General features: G+C 46.2%; 2 protein-coding genes across 5 annotated transcripts in view; one reads left to right on the top strand and one right to left on the bottom strand.

Annotated features, from left to right (window-relative positions):
• The window catches only part of DOP1A (DOP1 leucine zipper like protein A), a 151,957-nt gene extending 134,610 nt beyond the window's left edge, over positions 1–17,347 (bottom strand). For all 3 annotated transcript variants that reach the window (XM_073626865.1, XM_073626867.1, XM_073626866.1), the window contains exon 1: positions 17,240–17,347. The gene's annotated coding sequence lies outside the window, so the exon portion shown is untranslated. The remainder of the gene's footprint in view (positions 1–17,239) is intronic.
• Positions 17,348–17,537: 190 nt separating this feature from the next.
• UBE3D (ubiquitin protein ligase E3D) overlaps positions 17,538–18,611 on the top strand; it is a 341,867-nt gene continuing 340,793 nt past the window's right edge. For both annotated transcript variants that reach the window (XM_073626864.1, XM_073626863.1), the window contains exon 1: positions 17,538–17,762. In XM_073626864.1, coding sequence (XP_073482965.1) covers positions 17,701–17,762 — 62 coding nt within the window. In that variant the 5' untranslated portion in view covers positions 17,538–17,700. The remainder of the gene's footprint in view (positions 17,763–18,611) is intronic.

Genomic DNA, 18,611 nt, shown 5'->3' with positions numbered 1-18,611 from the left:
ATCAGTGCCCACCAGTGCTGCCTCATCAGCACCCATCAGTGAAGGAAAATTACTGACAATTTACTGACAGAAACTAAGAAAAACTTTTTTTTTTTCAAAATTTTTGGTCTTTTTTTAAATGTATTTTTAGAAAAAAAAAAACAAAACAGAAAAAAAAAAAAAAAAAACAGGAGTGATTAAATAACACCAAAATAAAGCTCTATTAGTGTGAAGAAAATGATAACGATTTCACGTGGTTACAGTGTAGCATTACCGCGCAATTGTCATTCAAAGTGTGACAGTGCTGAAAGCTGAAAAATGGCCTGGGCAGGAAGGGGGTATAAGTGCCCAGTATTGAGGTGGTTAACAAGAATCGGGGAAATGCTGTATTAAAGAGGAAGTTTACTTTTGTTTGCAAACTTTGCCTAAGTTTGCAAACTTTTACCTATAGGTAAGCCTATAATAAAACTTTCCTATAGGTATTGGAGATATATCAAGTGCATGCAGCCAGTGACATCACTGGCGATTGCGCTCTGAAGGAATGGCCCACGTGTGCCATTCCTTCCGGGCCCCTGCCATGAACGGCAGCTTCCACGCGCAATGATGTTACTTGTGAGTGACGTCATTGCGGCTCCAGCCAATCACAGCGCCGAAGCCCGGGAACCTGGAAGAAGCTGCGGGAAAGATGTCGAATGTGACAGCAGTGTGTGGGGACCGCTGCAACAGCTTAGTTTTAAGGTAAGCATTTCATAATAAACGTATGCGATGCATACTAGCTAATTGTGCCTTTGTCTTGCAGGGGTTTTTTTGGGGGGGGGGATTTTTTCAGAGACTTACAACCTTTTCAAGATTGTGGGGGGGGGGGGGGGAGGGTTGAATCGCGATCACGCTTTTTTTAACGAATAATCGTGCAGCTCTAAATAGCACCCGTAGATATCTGAACACTCGTACAACGACATCATGGAATAGGAAGATGTTGGCTGGCAAGTTTCCACCCGGCTCCTTCGGATTCTCATTCAAAGTCTGTCATATGAACAGGGCCGCCCTTCGCACTTCAGCCAATTCAGCAGGATTCAGACAAAATCCGAGCTGCGTATGGCTAGAAAAAAAACAGCCACACACAAAATAAAGCTGTCCATAGATGGATTGAAATTTGGCTGGTTGAGCAGGGACATGGCTGAATTTCAATCCATGTATGGGCACCCTGGCAGTACACAAATCGTTCTGTCGTGCTCCCTGCCGGCAGAATATAATAGCATTGTGGAAGGGATTTCCCAATCAACATTGACAGTGTTGATGGGGAAATCATAGTTACACAGTCAGCGTGGTTGAAAAAAGACACAAGTCCATCTAGTTCAACCAATAGAAGGGAAAAATCAATAAATCAATATCCTTAAAACAAAAAAAATCATGCAATCCTATAAACACTGCAAACAATCCTTCATCCACAGCTGATCCAGAGAAAGGCAAAAAAAAAAAAACCAGCAAAGCATGATCCAATTTGCTCAAGCAGGGAAAAAAAAAATCCTTCCTGATTCCCCGCAAGGCATTTAGATATTCCCTGGATCAACTTATGTTCACTGAGGATCAAATCCACACTTTTTTTAAAGCAATCTACTGAGCTGGAAAGAACCACCTCTTGAGGGAGTGTATTCCACGTTTTGACAGCTCTTACTGTGAAGAAACCTTTCTGTAAATTTTAGAGAGCACATCTCTTTTTCTCCAGATGTAAAGAGTGCCCCCTTGTCTTCTGTGATGACCCTAACGCGAACAAATCAACACCATGTTCACTATATGGACCCCTTATGTATTTGTGCATGTTGATCATATCCCCCCTTAATCTCCTCTTCTCAAGAGAGAATACATTCAGTTTCTCTATCCTTTCCTCATAGCTGAGCTAATCCATACCTCTTATTAGTTTGGTTCCCCTATTTGCACTTCCTCCAGTTCCCCAATATCCTTTATGGGAACTGGTGCCCAAAACTGAACCCATGGTGGAAGGCAAGAAAATTGCATAATCTATGGCCTGCCTAAGAATCAAATTTTACAATCTGTTTTAGGGATGGTTTACATGAGCGGCACTCTCTACCGCAATCCGCTGTTCAGAGGGTGGCAGAGCAGCAGCTGCCAGGCTTAAAGAAGACAATACTGCCTAAGGGGAAATTTAGCTTGCAGTTGTGACACAGCCCAAATTCACTTGAACTGCGCCAGTGTGTACCAACATGGTAACTTGTGAAAAAATTTAGAGGTACCGTTTTGGTGCCAACACAGTTAATTAAAGGCAACCTAGCACCAACTGTTTATACACTTTAGGTTGCATTTGATCTGGTTGATCTGGTTTCTAACAAACGCTAGCTAAAATTGATTGGCCAAAGTCCTCTCTGAACTCTTATAAAGTTATGCGACCAAATGGTACTTCACAAGTGTGTATTGATTCAAATACCGATAACACTTTCCCTGAGATTACCTCATGTTACCACAGTCCAGTGTGTCTCAGTGTCTCATGTGACTTCTAGAAGGAGACGCCAAGAATAGAGCAAAGGTGAGGGTGGCTGGTTACAAACTTCACCTTCATCTTTCCCAACAGTGTCTATAGTTGTAAGTTATGGGATATTTGTATGGTTATGTCTGCAAAATATATTATATAGCAGCAAAGATTCCTACAGGTAAAGTTTTGTAATACCTCACGCGTATGCTAACAACGTCTTTGTTGTGATCAAGGTCCTCACCAGCCGGGCCTGCGATAAGACAGTTCTCAGGATCGTAAAGCATTGTCTGAATTTACACAACAGCTGTGGAGAATTTTCTTCAAAAGAATCCTGTGGCTAGATGGAGGATGTACATACAGTAGCTAATTATTTGAATTCATGGAACATCAAAGGGACCAGCCAATCAGAAATACTTACAGTATTATAAGGTTATCTTAGGGAATTGGTCAAAATTCACCCCCTGCACTACAAAGGTTAAAAGCTAGATTAGTCAACCAGTAGGCTTCCACCATTCTTGTGACAGGTCCAGGGCTGACACTTCGTTAAGGTGACATACTTGCCTCCTCATACAATGCAGGGTTAATAGCCCTGAACTGTAGGTGACAACACACAGGGCCGCCCACAGCCCGGAGCTTTGGGCAGAAGAGAACAGCGCTGGAGCCTGCCGGATTGAGGGATAGGGCAAGTAAGGCAGGCCATACATTATGCAGCTCTCTTTGCTTTAACCACGGGTTGAAAAAAAGATTGGTCAATTTCACCATCAACACAGTAATGCCCTGTACACACGGTCGGATTATCAGACGGAAAATGTGTGATAGGACCTTGTTGTCGGAAATTCCGACCGTGTGTGGGCTCCATCACACATTTTCCATCGGAATTTCCGACACACAAAGTTTCAAAGTTTGAGAGCTTGCTATAAAATTTTCCGACAACAGAATCCGTTGTCGGAAATTCCAATCGTGTGTACACAAATCCAACGCACAAAGTGCCACGCATGCTCAGAATAAATAAAGAGATGAAAGCTATTGGCCACTGCCCCATTTATAGTCCCGACGTACATGTTTTACATCACCGCGTTTAGAACGATCGGATTTTCCGACAACTTTGTGTGACCGTGTGTATGCAAGACAAGTTTGACCCAACATCCGTCGGAAAAAATCCATGCATTTTGTTGTCCGAATGTCCGATCAATGTCCGACCGTGTGTACAGGGAATAAGTGTTCATGGGGGAATCCATCCCGCAGCGCTATTGCATTCTGCCAGCAGAGAACGCAGGGAGCCTGCGACACTGGCAGAATACAATGACCACTGCTGGTGGCTATAACCACTGGCAATAATCAGGTGAAAAAAAAAAAAAAAAAAAAAAAAAAAGCCAACAAACTGGTTGCACATCGATGGATCGACTTTACACATTCCAAATAACATAGGAACAACAACAAATAGAACTCTCTTCAGGGGGTACAAAGATGACACACATACATTATCGTTTGACCTTTTTACCTTGGTTCCATACTAATTAAATAAATGGTTTTACAAAATGAATGCTGTCATCATTTTAACATCTGAAATGCCCCTCTAAAAGATTTCTATGCGTTGTTGTCAACCAAACTGCCCACTGACAGATCAAAAGTCGTCTGCTTCCTGCTGAACTGGCTGAATTTCGATCCATCTATAGCCAGCTTAATGAAGCTTATTTCTGCAACCCTAGACTCAACCAGCATTTAACCCTTGCAGCGCTGGGGCCACTGCAAGCATTTAGTATGTCTAACTCCAGGAGTCCAGATTTAAGGCTGCCATAGATGACTTGAAGCTAAAATTCAAGCCATTGTTGGCACCATCCAGCCTGAGAAAAAGTTTGATTTTTCAATGGAATTTCGGTTGGGTGAAAAACGGTCAGCAAAATGCTACGGTTTCAGAATTCTGACAATCTGCTGTGGTTGTCTAAATACAATAACTGGCTGGGGAGCTTTCTTCATTCATGCAGATTAATGTGGATGGTGGAATCTGGTAGAATTCTCTTCTTCAGCCCAGGGACTAGTAAGGCTAGCTTTAGTGACTGTCAGTAAGCTGTATATAATAAGAAGGCTACCTGAGATATAGAAAAGATAGTATATGTAGAAAAATAGATGCAGGCGTATGCATAAAGAACACATAAATAAGAGTGGACATACTGTATACGTTGGGTGTTTGGAGTGTCTGTATGCTTGCTAAAATCAAGAGATAAAGATTAGGGTTCTGAAGAGACTCGTAGGGTTTTTATTAGTATTTTGTGCATACTGTGTTAGACCTGCCATGTCTTTAGAGCAAGGGTAGGAAACCCCCGACACGGGTGCCACAAGTGGCACGCAAAGCCTCTTTTGCCGGCACTCGACTCCCTCCCCATCAGCAGAGCAGGGAAGTGTCAGTGAGACACTAGTGCATTTTGATCTCAGAATTTACCATGGCGCACTGAGGAGGCACTGTGCCCCTACACCTGCACTGAGGGGGAGGCACTGTGCCCCTACACCTGCACTGAGGGGGAGGCACTATGCCCCTACACCTGCACTGAGGGGGAGGCACTATGCCCCTACACCTGCACTGAGGGGGGAGGCACTGTACCCCCACACATTGCAAAAGATGGGAAACATTGTTTGTTCTCTAACATTGCTGTAGCTGCAATTAGAGCTGAACGAGTCTGGCTAAAATGAGAATCACAATGTTTTTGCTTAGAATAAAGATCATGATTCTCCCAGCGTAACATCATCTTTCACATTATACAAAAAATTGGGCTAACTTTACTGTTTTTTTTTTTTAATTCATTGGAGTGTATTTTTCCTGAAAAAAAAAAAAAAAAATGCGTTTGAAAGACCGCTGCGCAAATGCAATGTGACAAAAAATATTGCAACAACCGCCATTTTATTCTCTAGGGTCTCTGCTAAAAAAAATATTTATAATGTTTGGGGTTCTACGTAATTTTCTAGCAGAAAATACTGATTTTAACTTGTAAGCAACAAAAGTCAGAAAAAGGTTTGGTCTTTAAGTGGTTAAACTGACCTCATTTGTAGACTGAAGTTCATTCCTTTGATTTAAAAGAACCCAGAGATGAGTTGGATGGTAAGGATAAGCTGCGGTGGCTGCAGAGATAGGGAAATGTCTCACTGCCTGTGATTAGCACAGCGCAGTGCCGACTTCCTGGTGGGCTCTGCACGTGGAGTGTGCGAACACGCTGGAGCTCATCCTTATCAGAGATACAGTGTATGTCTTCTCTATCTCCCAACACTGAGGAATGTTGTTTTTTTTCTTTTTTTGACAGCTCTGCACTTGTCACATAGAATCAAGGAAATGTTGGGTTAAGATCGTGGGGGGGTTTGAATCAAGATCACGATTTTTTAACGATTAATCATGCAGCTCTAGCTGCGATCGTCAGCTCTTGTCATGGGGAAGAGATTGGGTGCAGTTCTGCTAGGAGTGCCACTACCAATCTCAGAAAGAAGGAATTTCACTGTGATTGAGAAAACCACAATCAGGTGACAGTTTGTGGAATTACTGTTGAGCTTCTGGAAACTTTGTTGAAATATATACTGTGTGTGTATATAATAAATATATATACACATACACATATATATATATTATATAGGGGGAGGAATTGGGGCTGATCTGAGGACTGGAGGTGCAGGAATTGGGGCTGATCTGAGGACTGGAGGTGCAGGAATTGGGGCTGATCTGAGGACTGGAGGTGCAGGAATTGGGGCTGATCTGAGGACTGGAGGTGCAGGAATTGGGGCTGATCTGAGGACTGGAGGTGCAGGATTCGGGGCTGATCTGAGGACTGGAGGTGCAGGAATTGGGGCTGATCTGAGGACTGGAGGTGCAGGATTCGGGGCTGATCTGAGGACTGGAGGTGCAGGATTCGGGGCTGATCTGAGGACTGGAGGTGCAGGATTCGGGGCTGATCTGAGGACTGGAGGTGCAGGATTCGGGGCTGATCTGAGGACTGGAGGTGCAGGATTCGGGGCTGATCTGAGGACTGGAGGTGCAGGATTCGGGGCTGATCTGAGGACTGGAGGTGCAGGATTCGGGGCTGATCTGAGGACTGGAGGTGCAGGATTCGGGGCTGATCTGAGGACTGGAGGTGCAGGATTCGGGGCTGATCTGAGGACTGGAGGTGCAGGATTCGGGGCTGATCTGAGGACTGGAGGTGCAGGATTCGGGGCTGATCTGAGGACTGGAGGTGCAGGATTCGGGGCTGATCTGAGGACTGGAGGTGCAGGATTCGGGGCTGATCTGAGGACTGGAGGTGCAGGATTCGGGGCTGATCTGAGGACTGGAGGTGCAGGATTCGGGGCTGATCTGAGGACTGGAGGTGCAGGATTCGGGGCTGATCTGAGGACTGGAGGTGCAGGATTCGGGGCTGATCTGAGGACTGGAGGTGCAGGATTCGGGGCTGATCTGAGGACTGGAGGTGCAGGATTCGGGGCTGATCTGAGGACTGGAGGTGCAGGATTCGGGGCTGATCTGAGGACTGGAGGTGCAGGATTCGGGGCTGATCTGAGGACTGGAGGTGCAGGATTCGGGGCTGATCTGAGGACTGGAGGTGCAGGATTCGGGGCTGATCTGAGGACTGGAGGTGCAGGATTCGGGGCTGATCTGAGGACTGGAGGTGCAGGATTCGGGGCTGATCTGAGGACTGGAGGTGCAGGATTCGGGGCTGATCTGAGGACTGGAGGTGCAGGATTCGGGGCTGATCTGAGGACTGGAGGTGCAGGATTCGGGGCTGATCTGAGGACTGGAGGTGCAGGATTCGGGGCTGATCTGAGGACTGGAGGTGCAGGATTCGGGGCTGATCTGAGGACTGGAGGTGCAGGATTCGGGGCTGATCTGAGGACTGGAGGTGCAGGATTCGGGGCTGATCTGAGGACTGGAGGTGCAGGATTCGGGGCTGATCTGAGGACTGGAGGTGCAGGATTCGGGGCTGATCTGAGGACTGGAGGTGCAGGATTCGGGGCTGATCTGAGGACTGGAGGTGCAGGATTCGGGGCTGATCTGAGGACTGGAGGTGCAGGATTCGGGGCTGATCTGAGGACTGGAGGTGCAGGATTCGGGGCTGATCTGAGGACTGGAGGTGCAGGATTCGGGGCTGATCTGAGGACTGGAGGTGCAGGATTCGGGGCTGATCTGAGGACTGGAGGTGCAGGATTCGGGGCTGATCTGAGGACTGGAGGTGCAGGATTCGGGGCTGATCTGAGGACTGGAGGTGCAGGATTCGGGGCTGATCTGAGGACTGGAGGTGCAGGATTCGGGGCTGATCTGAGGACTGGAGGTGCAGGATTCGGGGCTGATCTGAGGACTGGAGGTGCAGGATTCGGGGCTGATCTGAGGACTGGAGGTGCAGGATTCGGGGCTGATCTGAGGACTGGAGGTGCAGGATTCGGGGCTGATCTGAGGACTGGAGGTGCAGGATTCGGGGCTGATCTGAGGACTGGAGGTGCAGGATTCGGGGCTGATCTGAGGACTGGAGGTGCAGGATTCGGGGCTGATCTGAGGACTGGAGGTGCAGGATTCGGGGCTGATCTGAGGACTGGAGGTGCAGGATTCGGGGCTGATCTGAGGACTGGAGGTGCAGGATTCGGGGCTGATCTGAGGACTGGAGGTGCAGGATTCGGGGCTGATCTGAGGACTGGAGGTGCAGGATTCGGGGCTGATCTGAGGACTGGAGGTGCAGGATTCGGGGCTGATCTGAGGACTGGAGGTGCAGGATTCGGGGCTGATCTGAGGACTGGAGGTGCAGGATTCGGGGCTGATCTGAGGACTGGAGGTGCAGGATTCGGGGCTGATCTGAGGACTGGAGGTGCAGGATTCGGGGCTGATCTGAGGACTGGAGGTGCAGGATTCGGGGCTGATCTGAGGACTGGAGGTGCAGGATTCGGGGCTGATCTGAGGACTGGAGGTGCAGGATTCGGGGCTGATCTGAGGACTGGAGGTGCAGGATTCGGGGCTGATCTGAGGACTGGAGGTGCAGGATTCGGGGCTGATCTGAGGACTGGAGGTGCAGGATTCGGGGCTGATCTGAGGACTGGAGGTGCAGGATTCGGGGCTGATCTGAGGACTGGAGGTGCAGGATTCGGGGCTGATCTGAGGACTGGAGGTGCAGGATTCGGGGCTGATCTGAGGACTGGAGGTGCAGGATTCGGGGCTGATCTGAGGACTGGAGGTGCAGGATTCGGGGCTGATCTGAGGACTGGAGGTGCAGGATTCGGGGCTGATCTGAGGACTGGAGGTGCAGGATTCGGGGCTGATCTGAGGACTGGAGGTGCAGGATTCGGGGCTGATCTGAGGACTGGAGGTGCAGGATTCGGGGCTGATCTGAGGACTGGAGGTGCAGGATTCGGGGCTGATCTGAGGACTGGAGGTGCAGGATTCGGGGCTGATCTGAGGACTGGAGGTGCAGGATTCGGGGCTGATCTGAGGACTGGAGGTGCAGGATTCGGGGCTGATCTGAGGACTGGAGGTGCAGGATTCGGGGCTGATCTGAGGACTGGAGGTGCAGGATTCGGGGCTGATCTGAGGACTGGAGGTGCAGGATTCGGGGCTGATCTGAGGACTGGAGGTGCAGGATTCGGGGCTGATCTGAGGACTGGAGGTGCAGGATTCGGGGCTGATCTGAGGACTGGAGGTGCAGGATTCGGGGCTGATCTGAGGACTGGAGGTGCAGGATTCGGGGCTGATCTGAGGACTGGAGGTGCAGGATTCGGGGCTGATCTGAGGACTGGAGGTGCAGGATTCGGGGCTGATCTGAGGACTGGAGGTGCAGGATTCGGGGCTGATCTGAGGACTGGAGGTGCAGGATTCGGGGCTGATCTGAGGACTGGAGGTGCAGGATTCGGGGCTGATCGGAGGACTGGAGGTGCAGGATTCGGGGCTGATCGGAGGACTGGAGGTGCAGGATTCGGGGCTGATCTGAGGACTGGAGGTGCAGGATTCGGGGCTGATCTGAGGACTGGAGGTGCAGGATTCGGGGCTGATCTGAGGACTGGAGGTGCAGGATTCGGGGCTGATCTGAGGACTGGAGGTGCAGGATTCGGGGCTGATCTGAGGACTGGAGGTGCAGGATTCGGGGCTGATCTGAGGACTGGAGGTGCAGGATTCGGGGCTGATCTGAGGACTGGAGGTGCAGGATTCGGGGCTGATCTGAGGACTGGAGGTGCAGGATTCGGGGCTGATCTGAGGACTGGAGGTGCAGGATTCGGGGCTGATCTGAGGACTGGAGGTGCAGGATTCGGGGCTGATCTGAGGACTGGAGGTGCAGGATTCGGGGCTGATCTGAGGACTGGAGGTGCAGGATTCGGGGCTGATCTGAGGACTGGAGGTGCAGGATTCGGGGCTGATCTGAGGACTGGAGGTGCAGGATTCGGGGCTGATCTGAGGACTGGAGGTGCAGGATTCGGGGCTGATCTGAGGACTGGAGGTGCAGGATTCGGGGCTGATCTGAGGACTGGAGGTGCAGGATTCGGGGCTGATCTGAGGACTGGAGGTGCAGGAATCGGGGCTGATCTGAGGACTGGAGGTGCAGGAATTGGGGCTGATCTGAATTGTGGAGTTAGAAAGCAAAAAATGTGACAAATAGAATGACCTTAGAAAACCATTGCATCAAATAGACAAACCCAAAGAAATATACATCCAACAAAATAAGTCCTCAGTGGGTATGTGACTCCTCTGGATAGTGACAGTCTTCAATACAAATGTGACTTCATAAATATATCAGTGTACACGTGACATCTGAAATTGAAGGAACACCACCACCGACAATAAGGAGGCTTACAGGAACGTTTGAACCCAAAAGGACATACGTTGAATTGGGTCAAACAGGCTTGAATAATGCACGGCTGATGGATATCCGTGGAGGTTGTGGAAAGATCCTGAGATGATCTGTGAACCGGTATGTTCCTCGGGGGTGATGCCCACAGTGGGAGATGATTATGTCAATTGAGAAAAAACAAAGGAAGGCCACATAGTGTAACTCCGTATAAAATGTGTACCAATTTATTTAAAAAAGAGGAAATACACTCACATGAAAAATGGATAAAAGAGCGCTGTGTAAATAAAATGGCGGCAGTGGGGGTCCTACCCGACGCATTTCGTCTCCTTGGACATCGTCTGGGGGGGTCCCCCCACTGCAGCCAGCAAGGTTTATATAGATACTGTGACCCCCAATGGAGAGTCAACTCACAATACGTGCAGCATGTAAACAATGCCACTTCCGGTAATGACGCAAGATGGCCGCTCGGCGTGCGTTCCACGCCTCGTTTTGGGGCCCTTGTAGTCATATGCTGGAAATGCTTCAAATGAAATGAACATTGCAGCCACATGTATCACCATATCATTGTCCAAAATGCCCACAGTAAAATGGATATTGTGACTATATATGATATACCTATCGAATAATAAACACAACTCTGGGATAAGACGAAAAAACGCTTCTTTTACATCCTCGGTTACCCACAAACAATATTCTACCGAACAGTTTTGTACATGCACTACTAGTCATGTTGTATACCTGATCACTTGTCACTGTGGGAAACAATATGTGGGCCGCACCATCCGCTCTTTCTCAGAGTGGCTGAACACATTGGTCTCATCAAGAGTGGTGACACCAAGCATACTGTCCCCAGACATTATAAACTGCAACACAACCGTGTAATTGAGGGCACACGGTTTGTGGTGATCGACAGATACGTTCCCCCTTGGAGAGGTGGAGCCAGGACCAGAGGGGTCTCCTGTCTAGAGACCTTCTGGATCTATGAGCTCCGAACACTTTTTCCGTCTGGCATGAACGTCGATCTAGACATCAATTTCTTTATTAATAAGGCTTGATGCCCTGATCCAACACATTCTTCTCTCTCCTTTCTTGTACATATTTTTTCATTTTCATTTATTTTTATGTATTTTTATTCTTACCCATTATCCTTTGCATATAAATTTATTTTTTCACTTCTATTCACATTTTTTATATGTGAATATGATCTCCAAACATCATTATTCCCATTCGTTGGCGTACAGGTTTCCAAATTTATTGTTTTGACCCTAGAGAATTCCATTCCTTTTACTTATGCTACACATTTGTTCAGCCATGTATATCCATTATATGGTCAATGTTTTCTTATATATGTGTATGTTGCAGCCGTCTGTACATGATCACCACTGGGGAGTCTATTTCATATGTGATTATTTTTTTCTAATATTTTTTATGATAATTTAATTTTTCCATCCCTCTTTTTAAACATGTTTTTGCGGCACAACTTTTTGTGCCATTTCTCCCACTAACATGATGACATATTAAATTTGTACTGTCCACCCAGCGTTTTTTTTGGCCACATATTCATTATACACACACGTTTCCCCCTATCGATTTGTCCGCCTCGGGCCTACTGCATGTTTATTTCTGTTTCCACATTCACTTTTCCACCTCAGGGGTCACTGTGCCCCATACACACATTATTATTGCACTTAGAACATACGATGCTGTCTGTTGACTAGATGCACTATGCCATTTTACATCGGCGCAGTACGGCTTTTCGAGATGAGACGCACGACGCCATCTCACATCAGCGCAGTACAGCTTTCTAAGATGCCTCCCACTTGGTTGGAGGTGATCACGTCATCTCCTCAGGACGTACACATTGGCCGCAAGATACGTATGCTTAAGCTGGAACCGTCACGTCATTTCCATTTACCTCGTCCATTTATCTTATTTTATTATTCGATAGGTATATCATATATGGTAACAATATCCATTTTACTGTGGTCATTTTGGACACTGATATGGTGATACATGTGGCTGCAATGTTCATTTCATTTGAAGCATTTCCAGCATATGACTACAAGGGCCCCAAAACGAGGCATGGAACGCACGCCGAGCGGCCATCTTGCGTCATTACCGGAAGTGGCATTGTTTACATGCTGCACGTATTGTGAGTTGACTCTCCATTAGGGGGTCACAGTATCTATATAAACCTTGCTGGCTGCAGTGGGGGGACCCCCCAGACGATGTCCAAGGAGACGAAATGTGTCGGGTAAGACCCCACTGCCGCCATTTTATTTACACAGCGCCATTTTATTTACACAGCGCTCTTTTATCCATTTTTCATGTGAGTGTATTTCCTCTTTTTTAAATAAATTGGTACACATTTTATACGGCGTTACACTATGTGGCCTTCCTTTGTTTTTTTTCTCAATTGACATAATCATCTCCCACTGTGGGCATCACCCCTGAGGAACATACCGGTTCACAGATCATCTCAGGATCTTTCCACAACCTCCACGGATATCCATCAGCCGTGCATTATTCAAGCCTGTTTGACCCAATTGAACGTATGTCCTTTTGGGTTCAAAAGTTCCTGTAAGCCTCCTTATTGTCGGTGGTGGTGTTCCTTCCATTTCAGATGTCACGTGTACACTGATATATTTATGAAGTCACATTTGTATTGAAGACTGTCACTATCCAGAGGAGTCACATACCCACTGAGGACTTATTTTGTAGGATGTATTTTTCTTTGGGTTTGTCTATTTGATGATGCAAGGGTCTTCTAAGGTCATTCTATTTGTCACATTAGCGCTACACATATTTTGCTTTCTGATTTATGCATATTTCCCATTGGCCGTGTTAGCTGCTTATTCTTTTGGGCAGCGCAGAATTATTTGTTTTACTTTGAATTGTGGAGTTGCAGGGATTGGGGCTGATCTGAGGCATGAGAGTGCAGGATGTTAATGTGTTACTATTACTCAAGTAGTTTTACAGCATTTACTTTATAAAAAATCCTTTTTGTGATTTAGGGCCGGTTCACACTGCTGCGTGGTGCGAGATCGCATGTGATTCGCACCACACTGCAGTGCAAATCACATGCAATGTCAATTCAGCCATACAGTTAGTATGGCTGAATTTGCATCGCATTCGGACCAAACTCGCAAAGGACCCTTTTTTTGGTCCGCAGCAGAATTGGATCGCATGGCGTTCACACTCTAATATCCAATACTCACTATACTCCGGAAAATGAACGGGCGCTCCCTGTACCTTGTTTGGAGGTTGTATTCTCTACACTTTTGTATCTAAGGTGACACATCCCCCTGTGGTCCAACACTACAGGGGGAGGCCCACAGACCTGTGTGTCCTGCATCACATAGACCAGGTGTAGTGTTGTGCACAGGGGAATTTATAGATTGTTTTATAAATGTTTTGTATGGAGATCTCTATTATTGTAAGTACAGTAACATTCACAGGTGGCAAACCAATCGCTGCAATTTAAAACACGTGCGCCAGGAAAGGTCAACTGCAGATTATGTTTGCTGAATGTAACCTTATAAATGTACTTCAAAAGGTGTTGTTAAAAGTGAATAGTATAAGCATCTGATATTGACTCGGTATCAGCCTTTTGAAGCTCCTCTACAGAATAGCTCAGACTGGGAGAGGGAAAAGCAGAATAGCTCAGACTGGGAGAGGGAAAAGCAGAATAGCTCAGACTGGGAGAGGGAAAAGCAGAATAGCTCAGACTGGGAGAGGGAAAAGCAGAATAGCTCAGACTGGGAGAGGGAAAAGCAGAATAGCTCAGACTGGGAGAGGGAAAAGCAGAATAGCTCAGACTGGGAGAGGGAAAAGCAGAATAGCTCAGACTGGGAGAGGGAAAAGCAGAATAGCTCAGACTGGGAGAGGGAAAAGCAGAATAGCTCAGACTGGGAAAGGGAAAAGCAGAATAGCTCAGACTGGGAAAGGGAAAAGCAGAATAGCTCAGACTGGGAAAGGGAAAAGCAGAATAGCTCAGACTGGGAAAGGGAAAAGCAGAATAGCTCAGACTGGGAAAGGGAAAAGCAGAATAGCTCAGACTGGGAAAGGGAAAACAGCATATTGAGGTAATTAGGTGTACTGCAGTACTCATGTACTAAAAAAGGACAAACTTATAGGAAGAGAGCAGAGTGACAGAGTGATGAGCTTATCTGTCGTCTGCTTCTCCTTTACTATCCAGTCACAGGCTGGGGGCAGGGACAAGACTTAACTGTGTTGCTTAACATCAATAGAGAAAAGTCCAAGTTGGCTTTATTGTTTTTTGTAAAGGAATGAATGGATAGAAATACAAATGGTTTGGTGAATAAAACAACTCTCATATGTATGTCATCAGTGTGTTAAACTGTTTGAGGATCAGCTTTAAATGGTAATCTGATCCAATAGCTTCATTACTTTCTGGGTCATTACTCAGAAGCTCTGATCTTCTAATCTGCATCCTTGTTTCAGGCCATTTTCTTTGGGTTGGAGATGGCCGGGCACCTAGCATTTTTAGAAAGTGGCCAGCAGTAACAGAGTGCCCAGTTTTCTCTCAGTGAGAGATTCCTTTAAACCAGTCTCCAAACTGCGGCCCTTTGCTTGCTTTTACCCGGCCCTTGGGGTGCTATTTTATTCACTGACAACAATGAAGGGCACAATTCCTCCCAATGACACTAATGATGGGGCACAGTTCCTCAAAATTACCCCAACAATGAGGCCCAATGACACCAATGATGGGGCATAATTCCTCCCAATGGCTCCAACAATGGGGCCCATTTCCCCCCACTGACACCAATGATGGGGGATTGTTTACGCCCCTTGACACTGGGACATTTTGTAGTCCGGGTAGCCGCAGCCTGGCCCCCCAAAGCCTTTAGGACAGTAAACCGGCCCTTTGTTTAGAAAGTTTGGTGACCCCTGCTTTAAACCACAGATTTCTCTATTCAGTGATCAATAAAACACATTTACAGCCTACTATACCAGCACAACACATGACATGAAATGCTTTGTAGTGCTATCATTTGTGTTGCTTTATTGCTCAGTTTTACTAGGTGCAAGGCACTAAAACAAGGTAATATAAAATGTATATCTTCTGAGTCTGAGATACACACCCACTGGGCCACATGATCCATACCTTCACCTGACCTGATCCAACATGATCCGAACCAGATCCATACATGAGCTGCTCAACACAATTATGCTTTCACATGACCTAATCTATAGGGGATCCCGATTAGAATACCTGATCTGATCAACACATGACCTGACCTATAGGGGATCCAGATTACGATACCTGATCCTAATCAACACATGATCGTACCTTCACATGACCTGATCTATAGGGGATCCCAATTATGATCCATGATCAACACATGATCAGATCTATAAATGATGTCAGTCATAATACCTGACCCATACATGAACTGATTGTGCCTTCATGTGACCTGATATATAGGAGATTCTGATTATGGTACCTGATCCAATCAGAACTTCACATGACCTGATCCAACATGATCCTGAGCAGGATACCTGGTCCTGTCCTGATCCATATATGAGCTGCTCAACCCATGATTGTGCCTTCATGTGACCGAATATATAGGAGATTCTGATTATGGTACCTGATCCGATCAACACATGATCATACCTTCACATGACCTGATCTATTAATGATTGTGATCAGAATACCTGATCAATGCATGATCATAGTGTCACATGACCTGATATAATAAATGATGGCGATCAGAATACCTGATCAACACATGATCATACCATCACATGACCTGATATAATAATGATGGCGATCATAATACCTGATCAATACATGATTATACTCTCACATGACCTGATTGATGATAGTGATCATACCTTGACATGACCTGATCCAACATGATTCTGAGCAGGATATCCGGTCCTGTCCAGATCCATATACCAGCTGCTCAACACATGATTGAGCCTTCACATGACCTGATATATAGGAGATCCTGATTATGATACCTGATCCTGATCTGATCAACACATGATCATACCTTCACATCACCTGATCTATTAATGATGGCGATTAGAATACATGATCATACCGTCACATGACCTGATAGAAATAACGATAATGATGGTGATCATAATACCTGATCAAACCATCACATGACCTGATATAATAATGATGGTGATCATACCTTAAGATGACCCGATCTATTAATGATGCCTATCATATTACCTGATCAATACATGATCACACCTTCACATGAACTGATCTAGAAAGTAATCCCAAATATAATACATGATCCTGGTCTGTTCAACACCTGATCATACCTTCATATGTCCTTATCTATAAATGATCCCAGGCACAATACCAGAATCTAATCTGAGCCATATATGAACACACCTTCACACGACCTGATCTACAAGTGATCCCAAATAAGATATTGGATCCTGGTCTGATAAACACCTGCTTATCCTTCACATGTCCTGATCTATACATGATCCCAACCTATTGAACATACGATCACACCCTCACAGGACCTGATCCCAATCATGATAGCTGCTGAACACAAGAAAGTGCTTTCACATGACCTAGATATGATTCATCAAGTGTAATACTTCTACATACCTGAGCAGCACATTACCAATCCCCTTTGTTGATCAAACCCAATGATTGGGATGTACATCCAACATATCTGTGTAATGTTTGATTATGATCATCCATGGTGATCTTTATCGTAGATCTTACCCACAGATAGACCAATCAGTGCCCAGGCTGTGGGCAGACATGGGGGATCTCAGCACCAGATGACATGTCTTCCTATGTCTATCTATTACTCCCGATGTCATTTGCCCCGTATGACCCCGCACAACTCCCACACTCTCCATTCGGGGCCGCCATGTACAGCCTGTGCCCGGGGACGATACCAGGTCCCCTGTGTCATTACTGTGACCCTTACAGGGCTCCCTGTCCCGTCCAAGCATCATCTGAGTGGGCTCTCACCTGTGCAGTGGAACGACCAGCTGACAGCTCCCGGCATGCATCGGGAAAGCAAACCAAACCGGGGGGAGAGACGCTTGGAGTATGCGACAGGAAGTCAATTCTAGCTCTGCACCCCGCACGGCCATCTTTGAGACGGGAGCTCTGCCCACACTAAGTAGTTGCATTACGTTTCGAACTTTTAAATCTTATTACATTGCCATGTGTTAAGAAGGTCAGCGATGTGTTCACAGAGATCGCAGCCTAAAAAGACACACATTTGATAAGGTTTACTGGTGATTGCTGCCCCGAGCTCAGCGGATGTACAAGGAGCTCAGGTGACAGCTCGGGCCATTGCTGCAGACAGGCTCCTAGGCTGCAGTGTGTTACCTCGGCCGAATGGTGGCGCTGCAGTAGTTGTCTGTGAGAAGAGATCACACTGGCAAAGCTTCCTGCATGCTGGGACGGTGGCGGGATCACTAAACATGGGCTCTAGGCTACGACTGGAGATAAGGAAGAACATGGAGATTGGCAACCTGATACTGGGGTAATGAATTCACATCATCTCTGATAGGTGGCTCAGTTCTCTAATGATTGTACATAGTGCTCAACTCATGTGGGAGCTCACAGGTGTCATCAACTGGGCAGTGCTGGAGAGAACAGTGTGTACATGTAAGAGCACACCCCTATCCTGTATATACATACACCTGTATACACACATATACTCTTGTGTACACACACATATATACATCTGTATACACACATACTCCTGTACACACATATATACATACTCCTGTATACACACACATATATACATACTCCTGTATACACACACATATATACATACTCCTGTACACACATATATACATACTCCTGTATACACACACATATATACATACTCCTGTATACACACACATATATACATACTCCTGTACACACATATATACATACTCCTGTACACACATATATACATACTCCTGTATACACACACACATACTCCTGTATACACACACATATATACATACTCCTGTATACACACACATATGTACATACTCCTGTACACACATATATACATACTCCTGTACACACATATATACATACTCCTGTATACACACACACATACTCCTGTATACACACACACATACTCCTGTATACACACACATATATACATACTCCTGTATACACACACATATATACATACTCCTGTACACACATATATACATACTCCTGTATACACACACATATATACATACTCCTGTACACACATATATACATACTCCTGTACACACATATATACATACTCCTGTATACACATATATACATACTCCTGTATACACATATATACATACTCCTGTATACACACACACATACTCCTGTACACACATATATACATACT

Source organism: Aquarana catesbeiana, linkage group LG04 (assembly GCF_042186555.1).
Source record: "Aquarana catesbeiana isolate 2022-GZ linkage group LG04, ASM4218655v1, whole genome shotgun sequence".
Lineage (NCBI taxonomy): Eukaryota > Metazoa > Chordata > Amphibia > Anura > Ranidae > Aquarana > Aquarana catesbeiana.
The sequence above is the reverse complement of the archived record's forward strand: the minus strand, read 5'-3'. Positions and strand labels throughout refer to the sequence as shown.